At 47.2% G+C, this 25,174-nt stretch overlaps 1 protein-coding gene across 1 annotated transcript in view; it reads left to right on the plus strand.

Annotated features, from left to right (window-relative positions):
• Positions 1–25,174, plus strand: part of SLC6A11 (solute carrier family 6 member 11) — a 127,265-nt gene that overhangs the window by 14,935 nt on the left and 87,156 nt on the right. Inside the window, exon 5 of the mRNA XM_059161737.1 lies at positions 12,901–13,033. Coding sequence (XP_059017720.1) covers positions 12,901–13,033 — 133 coding nt within the window. The remainder of the gene's footprint in view (positions 1–12,900; positions 13,034–25,174) is intronic.

The raw sequence follows: 25,174 nt of genomic DNA on the forward strand, positions 1-25,174 counted from the left end.
GAAGGTAATTCTGCTTGGCCATACCATGCCCTGGGAGAGTAAGAGAACTTGCCCTTCTGATCCGTTAATGCCTCCCACCTACCCACTGGCACTAAGATGCCTACTACCTGCACATATCCTTGGTGGGCTTTTTCTGATGAGGGCAAATGGGAGGCTCTAAATTTGCCTGGACTCTCCCAGCTTTTACATAGGAGTGGAAGCCATCCTAGCAGTAACCCTCAGTGCATTTGCTTTGTCCCCAAAATCCCACTTCTGGAACTTTATTCCACTGGGGTGACCATGCTAGTTATGAACAGCAGGCCAACAGCAACAGCGTTTGTGATCATTTAAAAAAAAAAGGGACACATGTAAAAGGTTCTTAACTATGATACTGATTAGATAAATTATGGTATTTTTGCAAGAACTGCTAAAAAGGAATGAGCAGAAAATGTATTGATACGGGAAAGACCTCTAAGGTAAAATTAATTAGAAAAAGCACAGTGTAGAAAGTTGTATATAATACCATAATTATAAAAATATATGTATATACCTTCTTCCCATAAATTTTTTTCTGAAGGATCCACAGGAAGCTGTTAACCATGATTTTCACCCAGGAGTGGGATGGAGGGCAAGCAAGGGTGTTGAAAGAGATTTATTTTTTGCTTTATACTTTTTTGTACTATTTGAATTAAAAAAAATTAAAAACAAAAGCATGATTATTTCATAATTCAAAAAAAGAAGCTTGAGGAGTTACTGAATACACTGTAATTTATTACAATGATCTCTCCTGAGTGACTAATCCTAATTACAACTTTGGTTTCACCTTACTAGTCATTATTTATCTATCTTACAAGTCATTTTTGTTAACATTGTCTCATTTAATTTTATATTGGCCCAGCAGATTGGTAGAAGAAAAAAAAATATCCATTTTTCCGTTAAACATCATTTTGGAGAAACTGAGGGATTGTCCACCTCGTATACCAGAGCTCAAAACTCTCAGCTCCCACTGCCCCCAGGCAGCCCTGGTTTTTCCAGAGGGCCCTGCTCTGGAGTGTGCATCAGAGGGAGCAGCTGTCTCTCCTTACAGGTCCTTCCCCCAACGGACTGAGGAATTCCTTAATTCCTGCTGCTCAATCCTCACTGCCAGGGAGACACGAGGGGCCCTGAATTAAGGAGAGCAGGGAGGAAGTCCCCTTGAGATGTACAAGGTTTTGCCACACCAACCTCAGTGCAAAGGAGCTGGCCTGGGCAGCTCTTCCCCGCCCTCAGGAGATGCACCAAAGCAAACCCCAACTGGCATTTTGTGTCCTCTTTATTGTAATTATTTAACATTTCACTGATTGTAAAGTAGTGAGTGTGGTAAGTGATTCAAACACAACAGCTACATAAATGTGATACTTTTGTGTATCACATATTAAATATGTGTTTTCACAGGTTCAGGCTGCTATAGCAAAAATACCACAGACTGGCAACAATTTATGTCTCACAGTTCTGGAGGCTAGAAGTCCACAGTCAAGGTGCTGATAGATTTGGTGTGTTGTGAAAACGTATTTCCTGGTTCATAGACGGCTGTCTTCTCACTGTGTCCTCACCTAGTAGAGGGGGTAAGGGAACTCTCTGGAATTCTTTTATAAGGGTACTAGTCACATTATTAGGACTCTACCCTCATGACCTAATCACTTAACAAAGACCCCATATGCTAATACCATCAATTTGGGGATTAGGATTTAATGTAAGAATTTAGAGTCTGCTGTAGTATGTTCCTCCTGGCCCCTCCCCCCAAGAAACAACTATTAACAATTCAGAATCTCTTCCTGCTAATATTTCCCTATATATTTAGGAACATTTTTACTTTTCTTTTTGCCATGTCTATTGAAGGAAATCAGTTCCCAGGTTCAGGAATTTAGATCTATTAATAAAGGTCAACTCTCTTTTACAGAAGTGGGTTCTCCAGTGAACACTGGGATTTCCTTATTGCAAAAGTAGTTTGTGTTTTGTTTTGTTTTGTTTCTTTTTTGTTTTTTTGGCAGAAAATATAGAAAGTCTGTTTAAGTAAAAGAAGGGAAAAGAGCACACGCAAGAGGGTTTCCATTTCCACATTGCTGAAACTCAGAGGGATTACTTGCCAAAGGCCACTGTTGGGACTCCCTTGTTTCCATCAGATCCACCGTGGTAACCACCCCTGAAGCAAGACCCAGGTGTCCCATTCAAGGAACAGCAGGCAGCTCTCCCCCACTGCTAGAAATGGAGGCCCAAGTGCGGGGGGGGGGGGCTCACCCCAGCTGTGAGCTATTTGCCCTCAGTTGTCAGCACTGGGGTGCCAGCTTGCAGAGAGCTCCTGCCTCGAGAAGGACCAGTTTGTAGCTCTGCTGCTGATGCAGTCTAAACACAGCACTGTGAGCAGAGCAGAGGATAGAGGCCTGGCTCATATACAGAATTACAGAAATGCTCTTTAAAAATAACAGTGATGCAGTATGGGGATGCAGAGACCTGGGCTTTGGGTCCAAACAGCAAGAATCTGAATCCTTTTGCTTGCATTTATTAGCCTTGTGTTCATTACTTAAATCTCTCTGCAATTCATTTTCATTGCCTGCAGAATGGGAGCAGTAGTATTTGGGCTTAGTAAGTGCTGAAGAGCTTGATCTGCTCCTATGATCTTTTGTTGATTGGTGGAGTAAAGGTATTTGTATATAAAATCAGCCAGGAGTGTATTTGTTTTCACAGAAAATGTCTTACACTAAATAATGGGAAGTTGCAGTTTACAGAGCCAGAAGAGCTTTGTCTGAGGTTCCTTTTATGTCTTGTTGAGTACAGCAAGGGAAGGAAAGCACTGGCTGTGTGCGCCGCCCCAAGCATGCCCTCTCGCCATGCTATTTCAATTTAATCCACCCATCCCCCGGATAAATGGTGTGGCATCACTGTGGGGGTCCTCCTCCTACAGAGGGGATTCTGAGGCAGCGAGAGGTTAGGGTCTGGTCCAAACTGCCTCTCTCGGCAAGCCAGAGGCAGTCCCGGGCTGAGAGCAGATCTCTCCAGTCCTCCCTGCGTCACTTCACCCCTCCGTGCTCCTCCTGCCCATGTCTGATATGCCAGCAACTGCCTGTTCTATCACGTGGCAGAATTCTCTCTGTAGGCTGGTGGACTGATGCTCTTGAAGGAATAGTTTTTAGCAGATGGGGAGATATAATTGATGTAGGAAGGGAGAAACTAACAGGGGAATGAATGAAGAGAAAGCTCTGGAGCCCAGCCAAAACAAAATAAAATTATCTTCGGGGTTCTTTGTTGGATTTCAAGAGGTTCCTTTAGGAAAAGGCTTGAACCTTGATTTTAAAAGAATATTGTGGTTTCCAGCTGAGCCAGGTATTGTGTGTGACCCTGGTAGACTCGGATGTGCTATGATGACAGATGTAAATTGATGCAGGCCTCCAGCGTATGGCCCTGCAGCTGGTGGCATGGGCGTTCATAAATGACTATAGGCACAGAATAACGCATAAGTTAAGGACTGTTATCAAATCTTAGTGCATTATGTCTAGTCTAGACGCACATCCTCTTGTCTGCCCTACACTTCTCCTGGAAGACATCCAGGATGGGGAAGAAGCACCAGAACTGGAGGACATGTCCCTCCCACTTACTGGTGGGGCCCCGGGCACGTGATCTGAAACCTCTATTCCCTTATTGGTGAAATGGGTGTACCCGTCCCAGGCCTCAGGGTGCAGTCCATGTGAAATGACGGGCATGGGTAGTATGTAACTGGCCAGTGGAGTGCCTCTCACTCCTGCATCCAGCCTACCTGCCACCCCCCCACCAAGGATAAGGTGACATTCAAAGGATGGAGATCTCCTGGAGGGAGACACCGGAGGTGGGAGCAGGTCCCCACTCCCTACTCTGGATCTCCTTAGTCACCAAGGACTTTTCCTGATGGCATGTGTGCCTTTCCTGCTTGAAGTCCCTCCATGGCAGGCAGTGACTCCTTGCCAACCTTGACATAGAACATCTCAGAGGGGCCAGGGCTAGCAAAGATGGTCAGACTCCATCAGAGCTTTTGGTGGCTGATGATGCAGAGGTGGGGTACTGTGGGAACCCATGGGATGGGGCTGGAAAGGCCTGGGCAGCAGGTTAGGGCTAGGCAGAGTCCTGGCGAGGAGGAGAAAGGCTCAGGAATTGGAGGGTCCTGGGACCCCAGCCATGGGTGGCAAGGTCCTCTCTACTGCGGGGGATCCGTTTGACCCGTGTGAGGATGGACTCTGTTAAGAACCAGTGGGTTTCCAAAAACTGTGGCAGCCCCTCTGCTGCTCAGTTTGTCCCTTCTGCCCTTCGCCTCCTGACCAGCAGTACCTCTGTTTTACATCTCTCCATGAAGTACAAGTGTTGGGAGCCTTCCCCGAGTTTCAATGCTTTAACAGTCCCTTCTTCTATACTCACTCTCCTCTTTTCACCACCTTCTACTTCCGTGGGTCTCACCCGCCAGCAGTTGCAGCACAGGAGGCTGGGGTGCAAGTTCAGGCTCTGCAACTTGCAGTCTGTGATCCAAGGGGAGGTCAGTAAGGACAGGGAGCCTCCGTTTCCTCTGAACAGTAGGAGCAAAACAAGCTCACAGACACAAGAGTACCAGAGTGTTCTTCTAGCGCATGTTCTGTGTCATGCTAGCAAGTAATACTTTGGAAAGGCAGAATGGTGGCAGGGGACACTTCCTTCCTAACTTCTTAGTAACTGACATCTTGTTTACATGCCATACACTGCTCCCCCTGTAGGTGTGCAAGTTGGTGATTTTGAGTAACTGTCCGTTATGAGATCCTCACAATACTGGTTGAGAACATTTCCAGGACCCTCTTCAGGGCTTTGGTACCCATTTGCAATTCATCTCTCCTCCCACCTCTGTCTTCAGGCCACCACTCCTCCACCTCTCTCTGGGTTTGCCTAGTTAGGACTTTGCATATAGATGGGCCATTCAGTGTGGGTCCTGTGGTCACTGACTTCCTTCACTTAGCATAATGTTTTCAAGATTCATCCATGTTCTGACATGGATCACTATTTCATCCCTCTTTGTGGTTGAATAACATTCCATTTTATGGATATCCCACATTTTGTTTATCTATCAGTTGATAGATACTTAGGTGGCTTTCAGTTTTTGGCTATTATGAGTAACCTAGGGGTGAAATCTCTGAGTTCTATGTTGAGTTTCTTTCTTTCTTTCTTTCTTTTTTTTTAAAGATTTTATTTATTTATTTATTTGAGAGACTGAGATCAGAAGTAGGCAGAGAGGCGGGGGGGGGGGGGGGGGGGAGGGAAGCAGACTCCCTGCTGAGCAGGGACCTGAGATCATGCCTGAGCTGAAGGCAGAGGCTTAATCCACTGAGCCACCCAGGCGCCCCTTATGTTGAGCTTCTTAGGAAATTGCCAAACCATTTTTCAGTGTGGCTAAGCCATTTTGCATTCCTACCAGAAATAAATATATGATGTTCCATTTCTGCACATCCTGGAGGACACTTGTTATTGTTTTCTTGATTACTGCCATCCTAGCAGCTGTACCCTAATGGGTGTGAAATACTATCTCATTGTGGTTTTAATTTGCACTCTAATAGGGAACACTTCTGAGTAAACTTGGGAAACATTGGGTGAATGAGAACTGTGAAGGTGTCTTTATTGCAGGAATTCTCAGAGCCTTTAATATTCTTATGATCATTGAGACTCTCAAAGGAGGGCTACAGTGTACATCATTTTCTCCAGTGAGGGCCTGGTGTGACCTGAGAACTTGGAGTGATTGAGGGATTAGTGTTCTTTGGAAAGCATTAGCCTAGGACAGGGGTCTGGAGACTACTGACCAAAACTCATTTGCTGTTTGTTTTTGTGAAAAAAAAGTTTTATTGGAAGACAGCCATACTCATTCATTTATAAATTGTGTGTGGCTGCTTTCACACTGCAAGAATCGAGTTGCATAGTTAGGACAGTGACCTTATAGCTTGCAGAGCCTAAAATATTTATTATCTGGCCCTTTAGAGAAAAAATTTGTTGCCCCTTACCTAGGAGTGCCTGGTGCAAGTTAGGTGCTTGCTTAACCTTTAAATGAAAGGAGGGACTGACCCTAAGGGTGAAGAAAGCACTTAGTGAAGTTTTGTATTATTTGAGCAGGTGCTTAAAGGACCTGTGGAGTTTTTATAGCTTGGGAGAATTGAGAATGACATTCCTGGCAGAGGGAACAGCAGGAATGAATGGTATAAAGTAGAGAAGTCAGAGTGTGTTTGGGGGCTGGTGAGGACTTCTGCTTCACCTACAGGGATTTCTCAGGCCAACTTGGGTCCCTAGTTGTATTCCCTGAATGACAAGGTTCTGGCCTATCTTCCCCATGACCAGACAGTGGGTCCAAGCTCTGCCTCTAAAGTTGAACAAATGTGGCTTCAGGTTCTGCCTCAGCCTTCTTGGGCATGCAAATTTGCATAAGCCATAGTTTTCTCATATGTGAAATGGGAATAGCGGTTGCATTCCCCTTGGGAGTAAACATGAGGGAAAGCCAAGCTTTTACATCCCCTGGGTAGTGAGCTCTCTGAGGGCAGAATGCCCTGCTTTCCTCTTCCTTGTGGCTTTAGTCCTCAGGGTACTCAGCATAGCATAGAGTTTGCACCTGCTCAAAGGTTGCATGCTGAGGAGGCCTCATTTTCTTGATAAGGGGGTTCCTTGCCCTGAGGCTCCAGGGGGTTTTAGGACTCCTGCTAGGGGCTAGAGGAGTGAGCCCCATATGCAGGAAGAGCTGGGGGCTGCTCTTCTTTCTTCCCAGAGAAGTGACAGCAGAACCCTGGAGGCAGAGAAGTTCTGGAGGGGGCAGGGAAAGCACATTTGTTTTGGTGATGGGCCCTTTTTTGTTTGTTGCTTGGGGAGACCAGAAGGGAAGACCAGCAAGGCTATTTATAGCCAGGCCCCTCAGTGCCAGTTTTTAGGGCGGTCTCTGCGTCCCTGGCAGCGCTTCCTCCGTGGCAGGTTAAAGAAAGGTGATGTGTTTGCCGGCTCCGGCTCCGTGCTGGACATTAAGATGAGGCCTCCCCGACTGACCAGCCGTGCTGGGAGCTATTCCCACACAGTCTCTCCCAGGCTCTTTGGGGGTGGGGGAGAGGGGCCTGGCTGCCTGCTCCCTCTCTGCTCTCCTGATTCAGACCATTCCTGGCTCTGGAAGCTAGGGAAGCCCCAGGTGTGAGGCTCTTTCCTTCTCACTGGACCCAGTCTGTCTGAGTATGAGACACTGAGAAGGGAGTGATGCCTGAGGACTAGATTTAGGATTCCAGCAATTTCCCTAGGACCCTGAAAGTTGGAGGAGGGCCCTTGAGTGAGATGCCTTCTCTCCCTAGGTCCCTTTCTGAAGACAGCAGTTGGGGGATGCAGGATGGGCTCCAGAAGAAGCTGATTTCAAGTCCTAATCTGGGCAAGGTGCTTTACCTCATTTGGCCTCAGTTTCCCCATATATAAAATGGGTCTAATAATCCTCAGCCCTTCCTCACAGGAAGCACTGAATGTAGGTCTGTTAGTGGCATCTGCCATTGTCCCCTCCACTGCCAGCTCCTTCCCAGTCTTCTCCTGACAGTCTCTTAATAAGGATGGTTTGTTTTCAAACTGGCCTCATGGTTTCCCCAATTCTTTCCTTCCTGTTCCTATAGCAAATGGTAACATCTCTACCAGCATGTTCTTTCTTTTAGCCCCCCCCCTTCTCCCTTACACCCTATCCCATCCTGTGTTTGACCCCATCCTCCCTTACCCATTAACTACCCCACTTGCACCAACCTGAGAACAAAACTGGCATAGCAAAACAGCTTTTGTACTCTGTGGGACCTTTTTAGCTACCACAGCCTCTGATCCACAAGAGCCCAACTTCCTCAAAGAGCTACCTCACCAGGGTCCCATCGTGTATCTGCTCCACACCCAGAGCAGCCTGAAGTCTGTCCTGCTCCCCGCCCACAGCAGCCTGAAGTCTGCCCCACAAGGACCCTCTCGCCTTGCCTCAACCACACCTTCTGGTTGCAAATCCCGCAACACTCTCCCTCTCACCAGACTGCCCACCAGCACGTGGCAGATGGGCTGCTTCCCCTTCTGGAATGCCCTCTGCCTCCAGGGATACCCCCTTTTCCTGTTGCTCCCCTGCCTTTCTGCCTGCCTGCTGCAAGGACTCCTCCCTTCCTCTTTCTGCGCTGTGAATGCTGGGGTTCTGGGAGCTCCGTGGCAGGTCCTCTCCCTCCTCCAGCTCTCCCCAGGCAGCCTCATGCTCTCCCAGCACACCCTGAGTTCAGGTCTCAATCTCATCCCTGCAGCTCTTTTCAGAGCTTTACAGCCAGAGCCATTGCCTCTGGGCACTGCAGCTTCCTGGGTGTTCACAATCCTCAGAATCATCTTGTCTAAAAGATCGATTCTTTACCACCACCTCCTCCTACCTGCTCAACCTCCATTCCTGCTCAACTAATGACCCCACATCCAACCAAGTCAGCGGAGACCTCCCTCTTCCCTGCTACCTGCCGCCCGCTGGCAGTCACTTTGTACCTGTGCACTTTTCAAGTCACTTATTCCTTCCAGGACCATTCCCCTACCTTGGTCCAGACCCTCCCCCTTTAGTGACTAAACTAAGGGAGCCCTGCCCCATTCTACCATTACTGTCCATTCTTCCCACTGCAGCCAAAGAGTTTTAAGATTCTACTAGGCTTCTGTTGCCCTCAGGACGAAACCCTAGCTCCTTAGCAAGGCTCATAGTCTAGCCCTTGTTCACACTCCAGCCTTGTTCTCACCCCTACCTCTCATCCTAGCTTCTGGTACACTGACCCAACATACTATGCCCTTTACTGACCTCACCAAGCCTTCCTTCCAGACTTTTGCACCTGGTGGCCGTTCTGCCCCAATGCTCTCTCTGCCACTTCTTTGCTAATTCTCTTCCTACCCTCCAGGACCCCCTGGCTCAGTCACATCTCCACATCCTATTTTTGGCCAGATCCCCAGTGAGGGTCCCTGCTTTTCTCCATCCTGACCCTCTCCATGCCCAGTTCTGTTTTCTTGTCTGCTTTCCCCTTTAGAACATGAGCTCTTTACAGAACCCCAGCTGTAACACGGACACACTAAGGACACCTTGATAAGTGCTACTTGAATAAATTAATAAATGTATGAAGGACATATGTACTACCTTTATGTCATATGCAAAGACATGTAATATAGCTTTGGGGCATGCATTTACCAACAGCTTTAATTTATAAGAAGAGAGGAAGGCCGTCATTTTACAGGGTAAGTGTACGGGGGGAATCTAGGAGCTAGCATTGAGCCTGAAGGTGTGGCCTTTGGAGCCAGGAGCCCTAGATTCAAATCCCAGGGCTTTTGCTTGCTCCTGGTATGACTTTGAAATGATGGTGATTGTACTTAACCTCAAGGATTGTGGGGAGGGTTAGATGATGGTTGAAAACCTATCAAAGGGAAGTATTGTCATTCCCATGTTATGGATGAAGAAGCTGAGACTCAGAGAAGTGATATCCCTTATCCCAAGGCACACAGCTGGTAAGGAGCAGAGCTCAATTTGAACCCAGTCCATCTCTATATATGCACCGGGGTGGAGAAGCAGAGGCCTCATACTTCCAAGCTCTGAGATTTTAGTCTCTGGATAGCAATCTCCAGAAATACTCTACACTTAGGGCCTGAAAAAGATGCCTCAGGAAGGATCTGCTTCCCTTCCTGGCTCATAGTAGTTGTTCAGTATAACTCGAGTAAAGGTCTCCAAAGAGTTCTGTCTAGTCTTCACCATTTCCCGCTCCCTGGACAGTGTCGGGAGGTCTGTTCCTTGGTCCTTTTTTTTTTGCCAGGGTGTTGGCAGCAAACTCTTCCTTATTCAGACCTTTCTCCTGTCCCAGCTCTTCATGGGGGAGGGTCATTAAGAAAGCTTTTTCCCAGGAAGAGCTGTGCCTTCTCCAAGTCTCCGGAGTTGAGTGCCCCAGCCCCTGGCTCTCAAAGGCTGCCCTTGTGGGTTTCAAAACAACCCACAGGCCTGCAGGCTGAGAACCTAGCCCCCGACCCCCCTATCTTTAGAAACCCAAGGTCCATTGCTAGCTAGAGTCAGCTATGGTAAAACCTAAAGAAATCATTTGGGGATGTTTTCAAATAGCGTCTGGTGGAACAAAAGAGCAATTCATCCTGCGTAGCTTTTAGTAATCTGCTTCCCATTCTGGGAATTAGATTGTTCAATTAAGCGAGAGGGCGTCAAGGCAGGCTGCATGACTCAAAAGTTTGCAGCATCCAAAATGTGGAAGAGAGGGGACCTGAGCCAGCTCCCTCCTGGCTGATCTGCCTCCTCTGCTGCCCCTCTACCCCTGTACCATTTCCAGTTTTCAAATTCCAGTTCAGAAAACAACCGCATCAATAAGAAGGCATGTGTGTTTGTGCCCCCCTGCTAGCTAGGGACCTCATGTAAGTGTTTCTTTAATGAAAAATTCAGAGCCTGGGGTGGACTGGGAAAAGCACACCATCTGCACTGGCCTACTTTCTCTCCTGTGTGGGCTTCACCCTTCTCATTCACCAGCTGCTGGGCATTTGGGTTGCTGTTGGGGGCAGTGGGCAAGGTGGTAGATATATGTCGCCTAGGAGACTCTTAATCTAGAAACAAGGTACTTGATGAACACCATGAGGTTTCCTTGAAGAATTTTGGGAGTGAGTGGGTACATCACAGTATTTTGGTGGGGAGAAAGTCAAGCCCTTCAGTAGCTTCTCGAAGGATACAGGATACCGTCCCCAGATCCGCTTCAAAAATACTATTCAGGTGGAATTTGTAGGTCATTCCTTCATTGCCAGGGAACTCTACTTCTGTAGTATAGAAGCCTTATCATGCATAAGCAGTCCTTGGGGAAATGTGGTAAAATGCAGCTGCCAGGGAGCTGTACAGAAAAGATTCAGACTCCATGGGTCTGGGATGAGGTGCAGGAATTTTTGTATTTTTAGTAAGTGTTCCACAAAGGCTGTGCTCTTTGGCCCACTACTCTGTCATGATAATAGATATTCTTGAAGGTTTTATTTAATGGCCTGTAGGTCTTAAAAGAATTAAAGCCAGAAACTACTAAGACATAAGAAATGAAATAAAACACAAAAAACTGTTGCTGGGGCGCCTGGGTGGCTCAGTCCATTAAGCCTCAGACTTGGTTTCTGCTCAAGTCATGACCTCAGGGTCGTGAGAGTGAGCTGAGCACAGAGCCTGCTTGAGATTCTCTCTTTCTCTCCTTCTGCTCCTCCTGCTACTGCTCTCTCTCTAAAATAAATAAACCTTGAAAAAGCAAAAAACAACCTATTGTAGCTATGTGGCTGTCTCCTTCCTTAAATAACTTGGATTTTTTTTTTTTTTTTTTTTTGGTCTAACATACTAGTAGAGGGCAAAACTTATACACACTTACCTTTTTATCTGTAGTATTAGTCGTGCCTGGTACATAGTAGGTGCTCAATAAATGTGTATTTAAGTGGATTTTCCCACTTCTGGCTATAGGTCTGAAAGCTGGTTTCCTTTCAGGTGGGTCCACAGCTGCACACAGCCCAGTTTTGTTTGGGGGACTGCCGGATTTCTCCAGCAGGGACTGGGGCTGGAGGGAGCCTGTAGACCAGGGCTGATTGGTGTCATTGGATAATTAATGCAGAATCGGGCCCTGAGCAGATTCCCAGGGAGACAGACACTGAGGGAGGCTTTCATGCTTGGTGGGATGGGAGCTGCTTGCTCAAAGGACGTTCCCAGAGCGCTGAGGCAACCGGCGTGGTCCAGCGGGGGTGGTTTGGCAGCCAGAATGGGGTTCGTGGAGTGAGTTTGGAGGGGGTTTGTTTTGGTGCCATGGTTCTACACAATATGGAGCGTGGCAAGTTTGACTTTAAAGAAACACAAACCCCAGGCATGGGCTCTGGGAGCCAGGCCTGTGTCAACCCTGAAGAATTGATGGTTCTGAAGGAAGACTGGGGCAGGAGGCACTGGCTCAGTGTAGCCAGGGGTCCTCCCCCTCCTGTGGATAGCCCATCTCTCAGCATGTTATTCAGGGCTCCCAGGGATACTCCTCTGTTTTACCTTTTCTGCATTTCCCTTCTGATCCCCATGCTCCAGCATTCCCCAGGTATCCCATGCTCTGTGTTCTGGCTAATACCTCGATCTAAAACAACCTTAACTCCCTCTCTCTCCTGACTAAATCCCATCATCCTTCAAAGGTTAGCTCAAATATCACTTCTTCCAGAACACTTTCCCTGACCCCCTGTGTATCGGTCAGGATTGGTTGGGTTTTGCCACGATAACAAACACCTCCAAAGATCTCAGTAGCTTAAAGCAACAATGTTGCTTTCTTGATCACACCACATCTTGGACAAGGGGTAGCAGAAGGGCCTCATGAAGTCACTCAGGAACTTAAGCCTCTAGAAGCTTCATCTTGATACATACCCTGTCATGACAGCAACAGTAGGGAAAAGGGAAAGAGGGGAACTGCACCACCTGGCCCTGGAAGTGACACAGGTGCCACTGGCCAAAGCAAGTTCAGTGTTCACTCTTTAGTTCAGCAGGCCAGGGATGTATAATGCTTGTGCTGAGGGAGGGACCTGGAATGTGTATGGACAGTGCTACAGTCTCCTGGCAACCTTGAGATAGGCTAGATGCTTCCTGGTCTCTCCAGAGCCCCTACAACTTCCTCTCCTTGCCCCACTTACCATAAACCATCTACTAACTGGCCTGTCTTTTTCCCCATGAGTGAATCCATGAAGACAGAAGGCTAGGTCTTGTTCTTCTCTGGGGTCCCCATACCCAGCCCTGGGTTTGGCTCAGAGGAAGTGCTCAGCAAATAGTAAAGGGCAGGTGAATGAGTGGGTGGCCCATCCCTGCCCCTCTATAGCACTAGCTTTGCTGGGGGTTGGTCAGGGTGGGTTTCCAGCCTCCGTGACTCTCCCTACTCCCCTCTGCAGGCGCCGGGTCTTGGCCATCTCAGATGGGATTGAGCACATTGGGAACCTCCGCTGGGAGCTGGCCTTGTGTCTCCTGGCAGCCTGGACCATCTGTTACTTCTGCATCTGGAAGGGGACCAAGTCCACAGGGAAGGTAAGAGGTGCATCTTGAAGCAACAGCCATGGGCAGGGGAGGATATGAGCTGTCCTTGTGCGAGATCACACGTGAACTGTAGAGTGCCAGGGAGTTCACATTGCAAAAGGCAACTCTTCTGTGGGGTGGTAGGAGGAACACTGGACTGAGAGTCCACTCAGGAGCCCAGAGCTAGAATCCCAGGGTACCACTCACTTGCAGCACACCTCAGGGCTATTCAGTTCCCTTCTGAGCCTCAAGTTGCTCATCCGTGAAATAACAAAGCCCGTTCTGTCTTATGGAGAGCCATGCAAGGAAGGGGGAGGTAAAGTGCTTTGAACCCTGGAAGAAGTGCTAAACTACTACCATGGGATTTTGTAATGAAGACATGTGCTCCAGGCACATGCAAGGGCAAGAAATGCTGGCTGCCTACACTGATAGGCCCCGAGACCTCACCCACCTGGAGTCTGTGGAGGGAAGGGCAGATGCTTCCATCTTGTTACTGTGCTATCTATACCATGTAGCCTCCAGGACCTCTGTCTCCTTAGGAAAGAGAAATAGGAGGAGGCAGACAATCTCAATAGGCCTGGTCAGAAGGTTACCATGGACCACTGGCCAGAACCTAAGGCTTGGCCTCAGCTACCTGTCAGGGGGGCTTGAAACATAGAGTAGCAGGGGGATGTCTTTAGCAGAGCCATCTGTGCTGCAAGGATCAATACAGAGGTTGTAGGTAGCTCATAGACAAGTCCAGCCCACTTGTGTGTTTTATTTAAGAAAAGAAAGTAAAGAATTAGTTGCAAGCATTTAAAAATCCAGAGAGTTCATGGTGAAAAAGTAAATATGAGTCTGGTATCCTTTGGAAAGTTGAAAGGTTTGGTGACCTAGGGCCTGCATGCCTACACAGCAGCATTTGGCTGAGCTGAGCAGCAGCCACATCCTTCTAGGGATGCTCTGCTTGGCCACACTCCCCACCATTCCCTATTGCCCTGACCCTTTGGCTGAATGTCAGTGCCATTAGTGTCCTCATTTGTGCTGTTCCATTTTTTTCTTGTGGGAAAGAGGACATGAAGCTTTACTCACTTCTCGGTCACTTTGACCATGTCACTCCTTGCCTGCCTGTTTCCAGCAGGCATTTGCTCATCACCTTTATTCTAATCTGTTAGCTTGGTCAGGAGCTGGAGGTCAAACCTCCAAGGAAATGGGAACTTAACAACTCTGGGTCCTTTTACAAAAGATGGTTCCCTCAGCTGCCACAGTGGTAAGTGTTTGGCAGGTGGACATACCTGTTGGAGGGAAGTTAGGAGAGCAGAAAACAGATACCAACAAGCCCCCATGCTGTGAGCTCTAAGGGAGCTGAGGGTATACTAGAAAGGAATCATAATGTGCCCGGGGGGTGGGGTGTCAGAGAAAAGAGAACGGACACCCATGTCCTTTTGGCCAAGATGATTTTTCTGATCTTTGCTTTCTCTAGTTTATATCAGGAGAAAGCAATAGATAGCATGCAAGACCATGGGGAAGGGGAGGGAAAACTGAATGGGAAGGAATCAGAGAGGGAGACAAACCATAAGAGACTCTGGGCTCCAGGAAACAAACTGAGGGTTACAGAAGGGAGATGGGTATGGGGATAGGGTAATGGGGTGATGGATCTTGAGGAGGGTGTGTGTTGTGATGAGCACTGGGTGTTATATTCAACTAATGAATCGTTGAATGCTATATCAAAATCTAATGATGTACTATATGCTGACTAACTGTACATAATTTTTAAAAAGCAGTAGGATTTTTCTATTTTTCCAAATCTAAAAATCTGTGCGTAATTGATATACTTCTTTAGACTATATACACTTTTTTCCTGTTCCCCTCTTTGCTGCCTCTTGTGGCTAAAGAGGAGGAGAAAGACTTGGAGGGCTGAAGACTTGGAGGGCTGAAAGTGTGGAATCAGGATTCACATCTCAGGTCTGTCACTCACTAGCTGTGACCATAGCATGTCACTTAACTTCTTTGAGCCTCAGTTTCCCCTTATGCAAAATGGGGATTGATATGAGGCTTTTCTCACGGAGTGGTTGCCAATTATGGCAAGTGCTGAATAATGGGGTGATCTTAAAAAATCTTGTTATAAAGATAAAGTTTATTCATTTGAGAAGTAGTTTCTGGGTATCTATACCTAGCATTGTTCAGTGGATATCCAAAGATGAACAAAACACAGCCTTTACCTTCCCAGTTAACATATGTGAGAGGGCCTTGTGAATGGTAAAGGGAAGGGAGGAGGTGTCATGGTTGATACCATGATTGCTTCAATCAAGATTACAACTTTCCTGGGAGTCAATGCCAAGGCCAGTGGACTTGGCTGGGTGGCAGTTGTGTGTGGTGAGGTTTGAGGGCCACTGGACAAGATGTTAGTGCATGCCTGTGCTTGGGTTGTCCATGTGCACATTTGGCCTTGAGTTCTTGGGCCCAGGACATGGGCCTTACCAAAGTTTGGTTCCACCCAGCCCTCAGGAAGAAGCTGAGTCCCACAGTAGGCCACTTGCCATTGGTTGAGCCATCAAGCTTGTGTGTAGAGAATTCTAATGCAGGGACTGGGGTTTAAGAAAGGACCAGCAGGCTGCATTCTTGGAGATTTCAAAAGAAGTATATGGGAAGGCATGGGAGAGAACATTCATCCACAGCCTTCTGCTCCCTGCACACTCTGCCAGGAATTTTTCATCCACATTAGCACATCCCCACAACCTGGGGAGGTATTACCTCTTAGCCTCTGGAGATGAGACCCAGAGGCTAAGAGGTTCAGGAACCTGGGCTCAATTACTTGAAGACTTTGCACTGCAACACTGACCCAGAGCTGCTCCATCTTACCTGTCCTTAGACTTGATCAAATTTTAGGCTGTTGTGATGTTTTGAGTGATGTCCTTTTATACATTCTGCCTGAGCCTACTTGCTCTTGCCTCTAGTAGATATGGTAATGATGGCAACAGTCGAAGTGCTCGTGGTAGTAACAGATAATCATCACTGAGTGATTCACAGGCCCACTCCATTCTGATCATGAAACAAGCCCAGGAGACAGGGGCAATCATTATCTCTGTTCCAGATGAGGAAACTGAAGCTTGTGGGAGGAAGTAAGTAGCTTGCTTAAGGACCCTTGGATAGGAAGCAGACCCCACGTCTTGGTGACCATATAGTCTGTGCCTTAGATGAGTGTACCGTCCTGCCTGTCACCTGTGATGTAGGGACAATGACAGTTTTCTTATGGGCTGGTTATAATGAGGCAGTTAATGAGCTAGCTTAGCACACTGTGGGTGCTCAATGGTTGTTGGTTGCCAGTGGATCTAGATGGTGCTTTTAAGGGAAATACTGAAGTCAGATGAGCCAATGCAGCATTTTTCCTGAAGGCTTCGTTTCAAGGGTTCTTCCCCCTATACTATGCTCAAGACCAGGGTTAGCATCCACGATGGGATGTGGTTTTCCAGAGCTGCTTGATTTCTTAGAAATTATCTGGTCCATCCCCTCCCTTATTTTATCACTCAGGAAACTAAGGCTCAGAGAGCAGAAGCGACTTACCCAAGGTCATGCAGTAAATGACCACTGTCAGGTCAGGAACTGGAGCCTGGTGGCCCAACTTGTCAGCTGTTTATAAATGATGAGATTCTGACAGTTTTAGGGGACCAGGAGTCTCTGATCGGCACACGGTATCTTCTTAAGAGAGGGGGTGATTCTTTTCTTACTGTTTATTGTGCACCTCTTCTTGGACACAAGCCCAGAGTCCAAAGGTTTTTTAGGTTCTGTACAAAAACAGCTAAGAATAAACACAGGTCATCTGAGTCTCCCTGAGTGGGCAGCTGCCACCCCTGTCTCTTGCTTGTGGGGCCCTGGCCAGAGCCGCTTTCATGAGGCTGTCCAAGGAAGGAGAACCCTGTTTTTCTGCTCTTCTCCAGGACATGGCTGAGTTCCAGCCCACTTCCCATACTCAGACCTCAGCAGAAATTCTAAAATTTCACTAACTTGAGAAAAGTTTCCTGGTCCCCTCTTTTATCTAAGGGAAAAACAATAACCCCAGCTTTAGCTTAAGATTCAGCAAACTTGGCCCCTGCTCCTAGAGGCAGACATTGCAGTCCTGGCCTGTTAGCAGGTGACTAAGAGGAGATTTGGGATCAGTTCACAAATGAGTAGATCACAGATGAATCTGTGACAGGGTCCCAGGTGAAGGCCCAGCCCCACTCCCGCAGCTCAACAGGCAGCACGTGGGCCCCCGAGTCTGCTCTGGCATTAGCATCCCCCAACCCTGCCCCACCACTGATAGTCTCTGCAGATGTCCTTTGGGGCTGTCCTCTTCCACACCACATTCAAGTGCTTTACAGTCCTCTGATGTCACAGAATCCAGCATTTGGTATCTCCCCAGGGTCAGAGTGAGCAACCTTTCAGAAAAAGCTGCTCTAGTTTGGAGATACTGTGTTCCAGCTTCAGAATGTAGCAAGGTGCCACATCCTGTTCTTAATAAGCATTTGTGGAATGAATGAATTCTCCCTGCACCTGGGCGCTCCCCACAAGGTACTGGGATGCTGTAGAGGGGATGGTGAGCCATCTTGTCCCTATAGAGTGTGCAGCCTAGCAGGGCAGGCACAGACAGATAAGCAATTGCAATTCAGTGTATTAGTGCTAGCATTCACAATAGGACAGTTGGAGAATCAGATGCTACAAATGTTGGGGTTCTGATGGCTGAGAATTGGCTCTGGAATATTAGAGTGTAGCTTGTCCAAGCTGGGAGACATGTTGGTTTTTAATTTCAAACCCTATTTTATAAATAAGGCAGTAAAGGCCCACAGAGGTTGCACGGTTTGCCTAAGACCACCCTGTTTGGAAGGAGTGGTGCTGGGATTCAAGCCCAAGTCTGTCTGCCTTCCCTAAGCCTGAGCCTCCTCTGTTCTCATGCTGGAGACCTTATGCAGGCTCAGTGTGAACAAGTTGATTATAGTTCTTCGCACATGGTAGGTACTCAGAAAGCTGTTTATTTCACCCACCCCAGTCCAACAGCTATGGTTTTAGTTCTGCACAGTGATCTTTTTATCTCTTTAGACACTAGTGGAAATGCTAGAAATCTGGATTAAAAAAATAAGTAAAAACCTTTCTCAATTATTTATTAAATTTTGCAAAGATGCAGGATCCTAAGATACTTCCTTGCTTTCTTTTCTTTTTTTTTTTTTTTTTTTAAGATTTTATTTATTTTTCAGACAGAGAGATCACAAGTAGGCAGAGAGGCAGGCAGAGAGAGGGGGGAAGCAGGCTCCCCACCAAGCAGAGAGCCCAATGCAGGGCTCGATCCCAGCCCCCTGAGATCATGACCTGAGCTGAAGGCAGAGGCTTTAACCCACTGAGCCACCCAGGCACCCCAGATACTTGCTTTCTTTAGGAGGAAACTTCCAGGCTATTTGTACCTTGTCAGCCTCTGGATGATGAACAGTTTTACTCTGGATAATTGAAATCAAGTGACCACAACTTGGAGACATCTTTGTGATTTTTCTGTGTCCTTCGTTTTTGTAGTTTGTTTTTTAAAGACTTTATTTTTTTCCCTCTCTTTTTAAAATTTTTAAAATTTTTTAAAAGATTTTATTTATTTATTTGTCAGAGAGATAGAGAGAGTACAGACAGGCAGAGTGGCAGGCAGAGGGAGATGCAGGCTCCCTGCAGAGCAAGGAGCCCATGTGGGACTCAATTCCAGGATGGTAGGATCATGACCTGAGCTGAAGACAGCCGCTTAACCGACTGAGCCACCCAGGCATCCCAAGACTTTTATTTTTTAGAGCAGCTCCAGCTTTACAGCAAAACAGAACAAGAGGTACAGAGACTTCCCATATATCCCCTGCCCCTACACATGTGTAACCGCCCTGAGATCAAAATCCCCCACCAGATTTGGGCATTTGCTGTAACTGATGAAACTACAGATGCCTCATCATCACGCAAAGTCCGTAGTTTCCAAATGCCTCACTCTTGTTGGTGTACATTCTGGACATTTGGATGAATGTATAATGACAGGTATCTACCCTTAGAGTATAATACAGTATTGCCCTAAAATTCTTTGTGCTCCCCCTTTCCGTCTCCCCTGCACGCAACCCCTGGCAACCCTTCATCTTTTGACCATCTCTGTAGCTTCTGCTTTTCCAGAATGTCAAATCATTGGAACCATACAGTATGTGGTCTTCTCAGATTGGCTTCCTTCACTTAGTAATGTGCATTTAAGGTTCCTCCATGTCTTTTGATAGCTTTCTTTTTAGTACCAAATAATATTCCATTGTCTGGGTGTGCCACAGTTTATCCATTCACCTTTTTAAAAATTGGCTTAGTTGAGTATAGTTGACACACAGTGTTCTATTAGTTGCAGGTGTACAACATCGTGTTTCAGTATCTTTATGTGTTACACTGTGTTCGCCACATGTGGAGCTGCTGTCACCACAGGACACTGTTGTAATACCATTGACTGTAATTCCCTGTGCTTACCTTTCATGCCTGGGACTTAGTCATTCTATCCTGTATCTCCCATCCCCCTACCCTGCCTCCCCTCTGGCAACCATCAGTTTGTTCTCTGTATGTATGTATATGATTCTGGTTTTTGTTAGTTTATTCATTTGTTTTGTTTTTTATTTTATTTTTTAAATGATTATTTATTTATTTATTTGACAGAGATCACAGGTAGGCAGAGAGGCAGGCAGAGAGAGAAGGAGAAGCAGGCTCCCCGCGGAGCAGAGAGCCCGATGTGGGGCTCAATCCCAGGACCCCGAGATCATGACCTGAGCTGAAGGCAGAGGCTTTAATCCACTGAGCTACCCAGGTGCCCCTGTTTTGTTTTTTAGATTCCATATATAAGCAAAATCATGGTATTTATCTTTTCTGTCAGACTTATCACTTAGCATAATACCCTCTAGGTCCATCCATGTTGTTGGAAATGGTAAGATTTCATTCTTTTTACAGCTGAGTAATATTCCATTCCAGCTTCTTTATCCATTCATTTATTGATAGACACTTAGGTTGCTTTCATATCTGAGCTATTGAAAATACTGTTGGAATAAACACTGCAGTGCCTATCTATTCGCCTTTTGATACACATTTTGGGTACTTCCAAGATTGGCAGTGATGAATAAAACCATTATAAACATTCGTGTGCAGATTTTTGTGTGGACATAAGTTTTCAACCTTTGGATAAATACCAAGGAGGGTGATTGATGGATGGCATGGTGAGAGTTTTGTTTTGTTTTAAGATTTATTTACTTACTTATTTTTGAGAGAGAGCACAGTGGGGGGGGGTGCAGGGGGGTGCGGAGGGAGAGAGAAATTCAGATTCCGCATGGAGTGCAGAGCCCAATGTGGGTCTCTGTCTCAAGACCCTGAGATCACAACCTGAGCCGAAACCAGGAATTGGATGCTTAACCGATTGTGCCACCCAAGGATCCCAAAGAGAGTTTTGTAAGAAACTGAATCTATCTTCCAAAGTTGGCTGTACCATTTTGCATTCCCACCAACAATGAATTATGCTTTATATGCTCACCATCATTTTGTGCTGTCAGTGTTTTGGAGTTTGGCCATCCCAATAGGTATGTAATAGTGTCTCATTGTTTTAATGTTTAGTTATCGATGACATTATGAAGAACATCTTTTCATATGTTTACTTGTCATTTGTGTATCTTCTTGGTGAGGTGTCTGTTAGGGTCCTGGGCCCATTTTGTAATGGGGTTGCCTTTTCATTGTTGAGTTTTAAGGGTTTTGGGGTATTTTAGATATGTGCCTTGCAGCTGTTTTCTTCCAGTCTTTGGTGTGTCTTCTCACTATCTTGACATTATCTTTAGCAGAACAGAAATTTTTCATTTTAATGTAATGTATCCTATCAACTGTTTGATGGATCCTGCCTTTAGTGTTGTGTCTAAAAAGTCGTGGCTAGGGGGTGCCTGGGTGGCTCAGGGGGTTCAGCCTCTGCCTTTGGCTCAGGTCATGATCTCAGGGTCCTGGGATGGAGCTCTGCATCGGGCTGTCTGCTCAGCGGGGAGCCTGCTTCCCTTTCTTTCTCTCCCTACTGCTCTTCCTACTTGTGATCTTTCTCTCTCTCAAATAAATACATAAAAATCTAGAAGAAAAAAAAAAATCATGGCCAGGGCTAGGTTTTCTCCAGTTATCTTCTAGGACCCTTATAGTTCTGTGTTTTATATTTAGGTCTGTGATCATTTTGAGTTACTTTTTGTGAAGGATATAAGTAAAGTCTGTTCTAGATTTATTTTTTACATGTGGATGTCCATTTGTTGAAAAGACCAACTTTGCTCTGTCCTTTTTTGTTTGTTTTTGTTTTGTTTTGTTTTTTAATTCATCAACCAAATTCATCTTGACCACCCCTGACACCCATTCTTCCTCCAAGTTATTTTTGACATCGTCTCCCTTTCTGTCTCATGCAGTTATTGACCGAGTCTCCTTTTGTAATCTCCCTGGCAAACACCCTGTCCTCTCCGTTTTTGTTGTCCATTCATCTACTCACTCACCCACACATGCAACAAATATTGAGCCTTTGGTGGCTCCCCAGTACCTCCAGAGTGAAAATTGCTCTTAGAATTTCCCACTTGTACAAACATATTGCTGACATGCAGAATAATACAAATGCTGTGTATTCTATGAAACAGCAATTTCAAATAAATTCTTTGTGTTCCTGTCTTCATTCTGTTTTATCAAGTGATAGCATGTGAAGCAATGTCATGGTTTTGCAATATTTTCTCAATACCTCCATGCATATTTGTTGAAGATGGAAAAATCTGGTCATTACTAGTTGTCCTTCTTTTGTGGCTTTGCTAAACCTTAGTCTAATTTAGGGATTAACCAAATCAGGCCAATGGCCTGTTTTTATAAATAAAGTTTTATTGGAACACAGCCACATCCATGTCTATAAGCAGAGTTAAGTGCAACAGAGTTAAAGTGTTGTGACAGAGACTGTGTGATCCACAAAGCCTAAAATATTCACTGTTTGGTACTTAACAGAAAACGTTTGTGGATCTGTAATCTGTTAAACTAACTCCGGCAGACTCCTTGCCATTTAACAAGAAACTAACAAACAGCTGTCACCCAAAGCATGTTCCGATTCAAACACTGCAAAGCTACAGTGATAATTGCAATGGGGAACTCTTCTCAAAAATCCTTAAAATCTCACCCCCAACATTTTCAGCCCCCAAATGTGCTATTTCTTGTATCCAAATGCTCACTTGGTATAGATGTTGCTCATTCACTCATGCATCCTGTAAGTGTCTGTTGCACACTTACTTTGAGCAGGTACCAGGGTGGGGCTCTTTGCAGTGGTGAGAGAGCCAGACCATGGAGCTTACAGCCTGATGGGGGAGATAGAGAATGAGCAAGTCATTGAAATGCAGCGGATGCTGGGAGAAGAAAGAACAAGGGCAGGAGGCACCTTGAGTGGGGGTGTCCATCTGTGATGGGAAGGATGAGAAGGGATTGGCCAGGTGAGCGGTACTCGTGAAGTTCTCAAATGGGAACGACCTTGTTAAGGTGCAGCTGAGCAAGTTGGGGCCCAGACAGAGTCAGGGGTGGCAGGAGATGGGGCAGGAGACATCGGCAGGGGTCAGACCTTGTAGGCTGTGGGGAAAGCTCGGGATTTTATTCTGAGTGTGATGGAGGGCCACGGAATGTTCTTAAGCAGGAGTAGCATAATCTGAATTTCATCCTGAAAAGCTGGCTCTGGTTGCTTGTTGTGAATGGATGGGTGGGAGAGAGAGAGGTTGTAGGAGCCGTGTTAGCAGGTGACCAAGGCGGAGGTGGCAGCGGAGTAGAAAGAATCAGTCACATCAAACGCCTTTTGGTGTAACATCCTTGTTCTGTGGGGGTAGAAGTTTCAAGAACTTGTAGGGGTTCAAGAACTTGTAGTACTTTGACTTTTGAATGGGGGTGGCTCTCCCCAGCCTCTGCCTTCTGCAGGCAGCCATCCTGCTCCCCAGATAGGGTGTCTCCTCATGTTGCCCCCCACTCCCTCCCCAGCCGGCTCCTGTCCTTTGCTCTCTCCTCTGCCCAATTTCTTCTGTCCTCCTCTCTGTGGATGATTTATGGATTTTTCCCCCTCGTTTCCTGGTCTCCAGGAGCAGAGGTTGAGAGGGGAGGGCACAGCAAAAACAATTCTGGTCCCTTCCCCGCCCCTTGCTATTGCCGCTTTAAAGGAAGCTGCAGGATTAGCTGGGATTTTAAGAAGAATCCTGCCTTTTCACTGCTTTGGGGCTCTGTTTTTATTCTTTTCAGAACTCTAGGACACCAAGGCAGGAGAAAAGAAAACACACACACACAGACGCACTCACACAGAAACAGCTGCAAATAGCCTTGAATTGATTTTTTTTCCCCCTTTCCTTTCCTTCATTCACCAACAAGTAGAGGAATTGGAGGTGGCACAAGGACTCTTAAACAGCCCGCATCGTCTGCATGATGATGATAGCAAAGCAAATGCTTTATGTGGCACTTTGATCCAGACCCTGTTCTAAAGCCCTCATGACGTTAACCCACTGAGTCCCCACAACAAGCCTGTGAGAGAGGTGTGACTGTCATTCCCATTTTGCAGATGAGAATACCAAAGTTCACAGTGCTTAAGCTGTGTGCCCTAAGATCTTGGGGCACCAGAGCCCATCACGGTGGGGAAGGAGCATGGTGGGGCCTCTGGGCAGGCGAGGGCACCTACTCCAGGCAGCCTGCCCTAGAGCTGCCTCAAGGAGGCACAGCTTTGAGGGGCCCTTGGAGGCTCCTCCCTGGAGTGCCTGCCTTTTTCTCCACCGCCTCCCCTCATATTAAGGCGTGTTGGAGCCGCCAGCAGGGAAACGACCAGGAGCCCCACACAGAAAATTTATTCTTCGGGAGCACCCTATAAAGTGGCTAATGGATTCAATGAGGCATAAAGCAGGAGTAAAGGGAGCAGGGGAAATAAAAGGGAAAGATGTATGAAAGGGAAGAGAACAGGCCCAGGGAAGGAACTGGGCAGCGCTGTCTCTCGGCCCTCAAGTGGCCTTTGTTGCCGCCCGAAGCGAGTGGGGCCGGCGTTGGTGGCAGGGCTGTCCCAGCGGCCCGGCTGATGTCCGCATTCAGAGCGGAAACTAGAACACTCATGAGAAGCATGCAGAGAGCCGGTGGCCGGCGTGGGGCGAGCCCTGCCCTCGGGCCCCCAGAGCCCGAGGACACCCCAGGCCACTGCGGAGAGGTTTTGGTGCCCAGGGGGGAGTGCTTCTCCCACAACTGTGGTTTGGGGAGAGCCACAGATTGTCACATTAAGTCAAAAGAGTTTAGCGTCTTGATTCAAGCCTTTCTTTGGCCTTGACTGACAGCGCTTCACCTTTAGCGGGAACCCTGGCAGTGAGGAGACTTGGAAAGGAGGGAAGCTTTGGGACTCAGTAATACCGTCTTTATTAAAGCACAAAGGCCCCCCAAAGTCTGAGTGGTTGCTGGATGGGAGGGGTTCTGCAGGGGCTGGCCGCCTCCTGAGAAAACCCGTTGGAGCACTGCAAGGGGGACCTAGGCAGGGGCGACGGGCACTCTTAACCCGTGGGGAGCGGAACGCCTCCGGTCCCCAGCACTCGGTGGAGCGGCCCACGTGTGTGGCCTCCCTGGGAAACGGGAACCCACCCTCCCTGATGGCAGGCGTAGAAGAGTCGAAGTGGCTTTGCTCTCTGTGTGAGACAAAGCACAGTGCTTTTGGAGAACAAAACCAGAAGCGAGTGGCTACTCGTTTTGTGCCTCTTGAATATCAGCACTGTGCTAGGCACTCACAAAGAGCCGTGTGTTGTGTATCCTGCCTTCAAGAATCTGGCAGAGGAGAGGAAGACGACAATGAAGAGGAGTAGATAGAATAAGCCATCTTTTGGAGTCAAGAGTCGCACCCTACCTTGCAGACTATGTGACAGAGTGAAGGCCACCATTGCCTTCTCTGGCTATTCACACACTTCCTCTTGCAGGGCCTCAGTTTCCCCTTCTGCCAAAGTTAGGGTGACACATGCAGTGACAGGTCAGTGGCTGTGCAGGTGTCACTCATGAGATAACAATTGAGGCGGGGGTGGGGGGCGGCAGTCAGAGACAGGAGGAGGACCTGGGATCGGGTCTAGGAGGTTCTGGGCAGGGGTGGTGAGGGAAGGGTGATGCGCATAGGCCCAAAGGGGTTTCTGG

Source organism: Mustela lutreola, chromosome 2, assembly GCF_030435805.1.
Source record: "Mustela lutreola isolate mMusLut2 chromosome 2, mMusLut2.pri, whole genome shotgun sequence".
NCBI lineage: Eukaryota > Metazoa > Chordata > Mammalia > Carnivora > Mustelidae > Mustela > Mustela lutreola.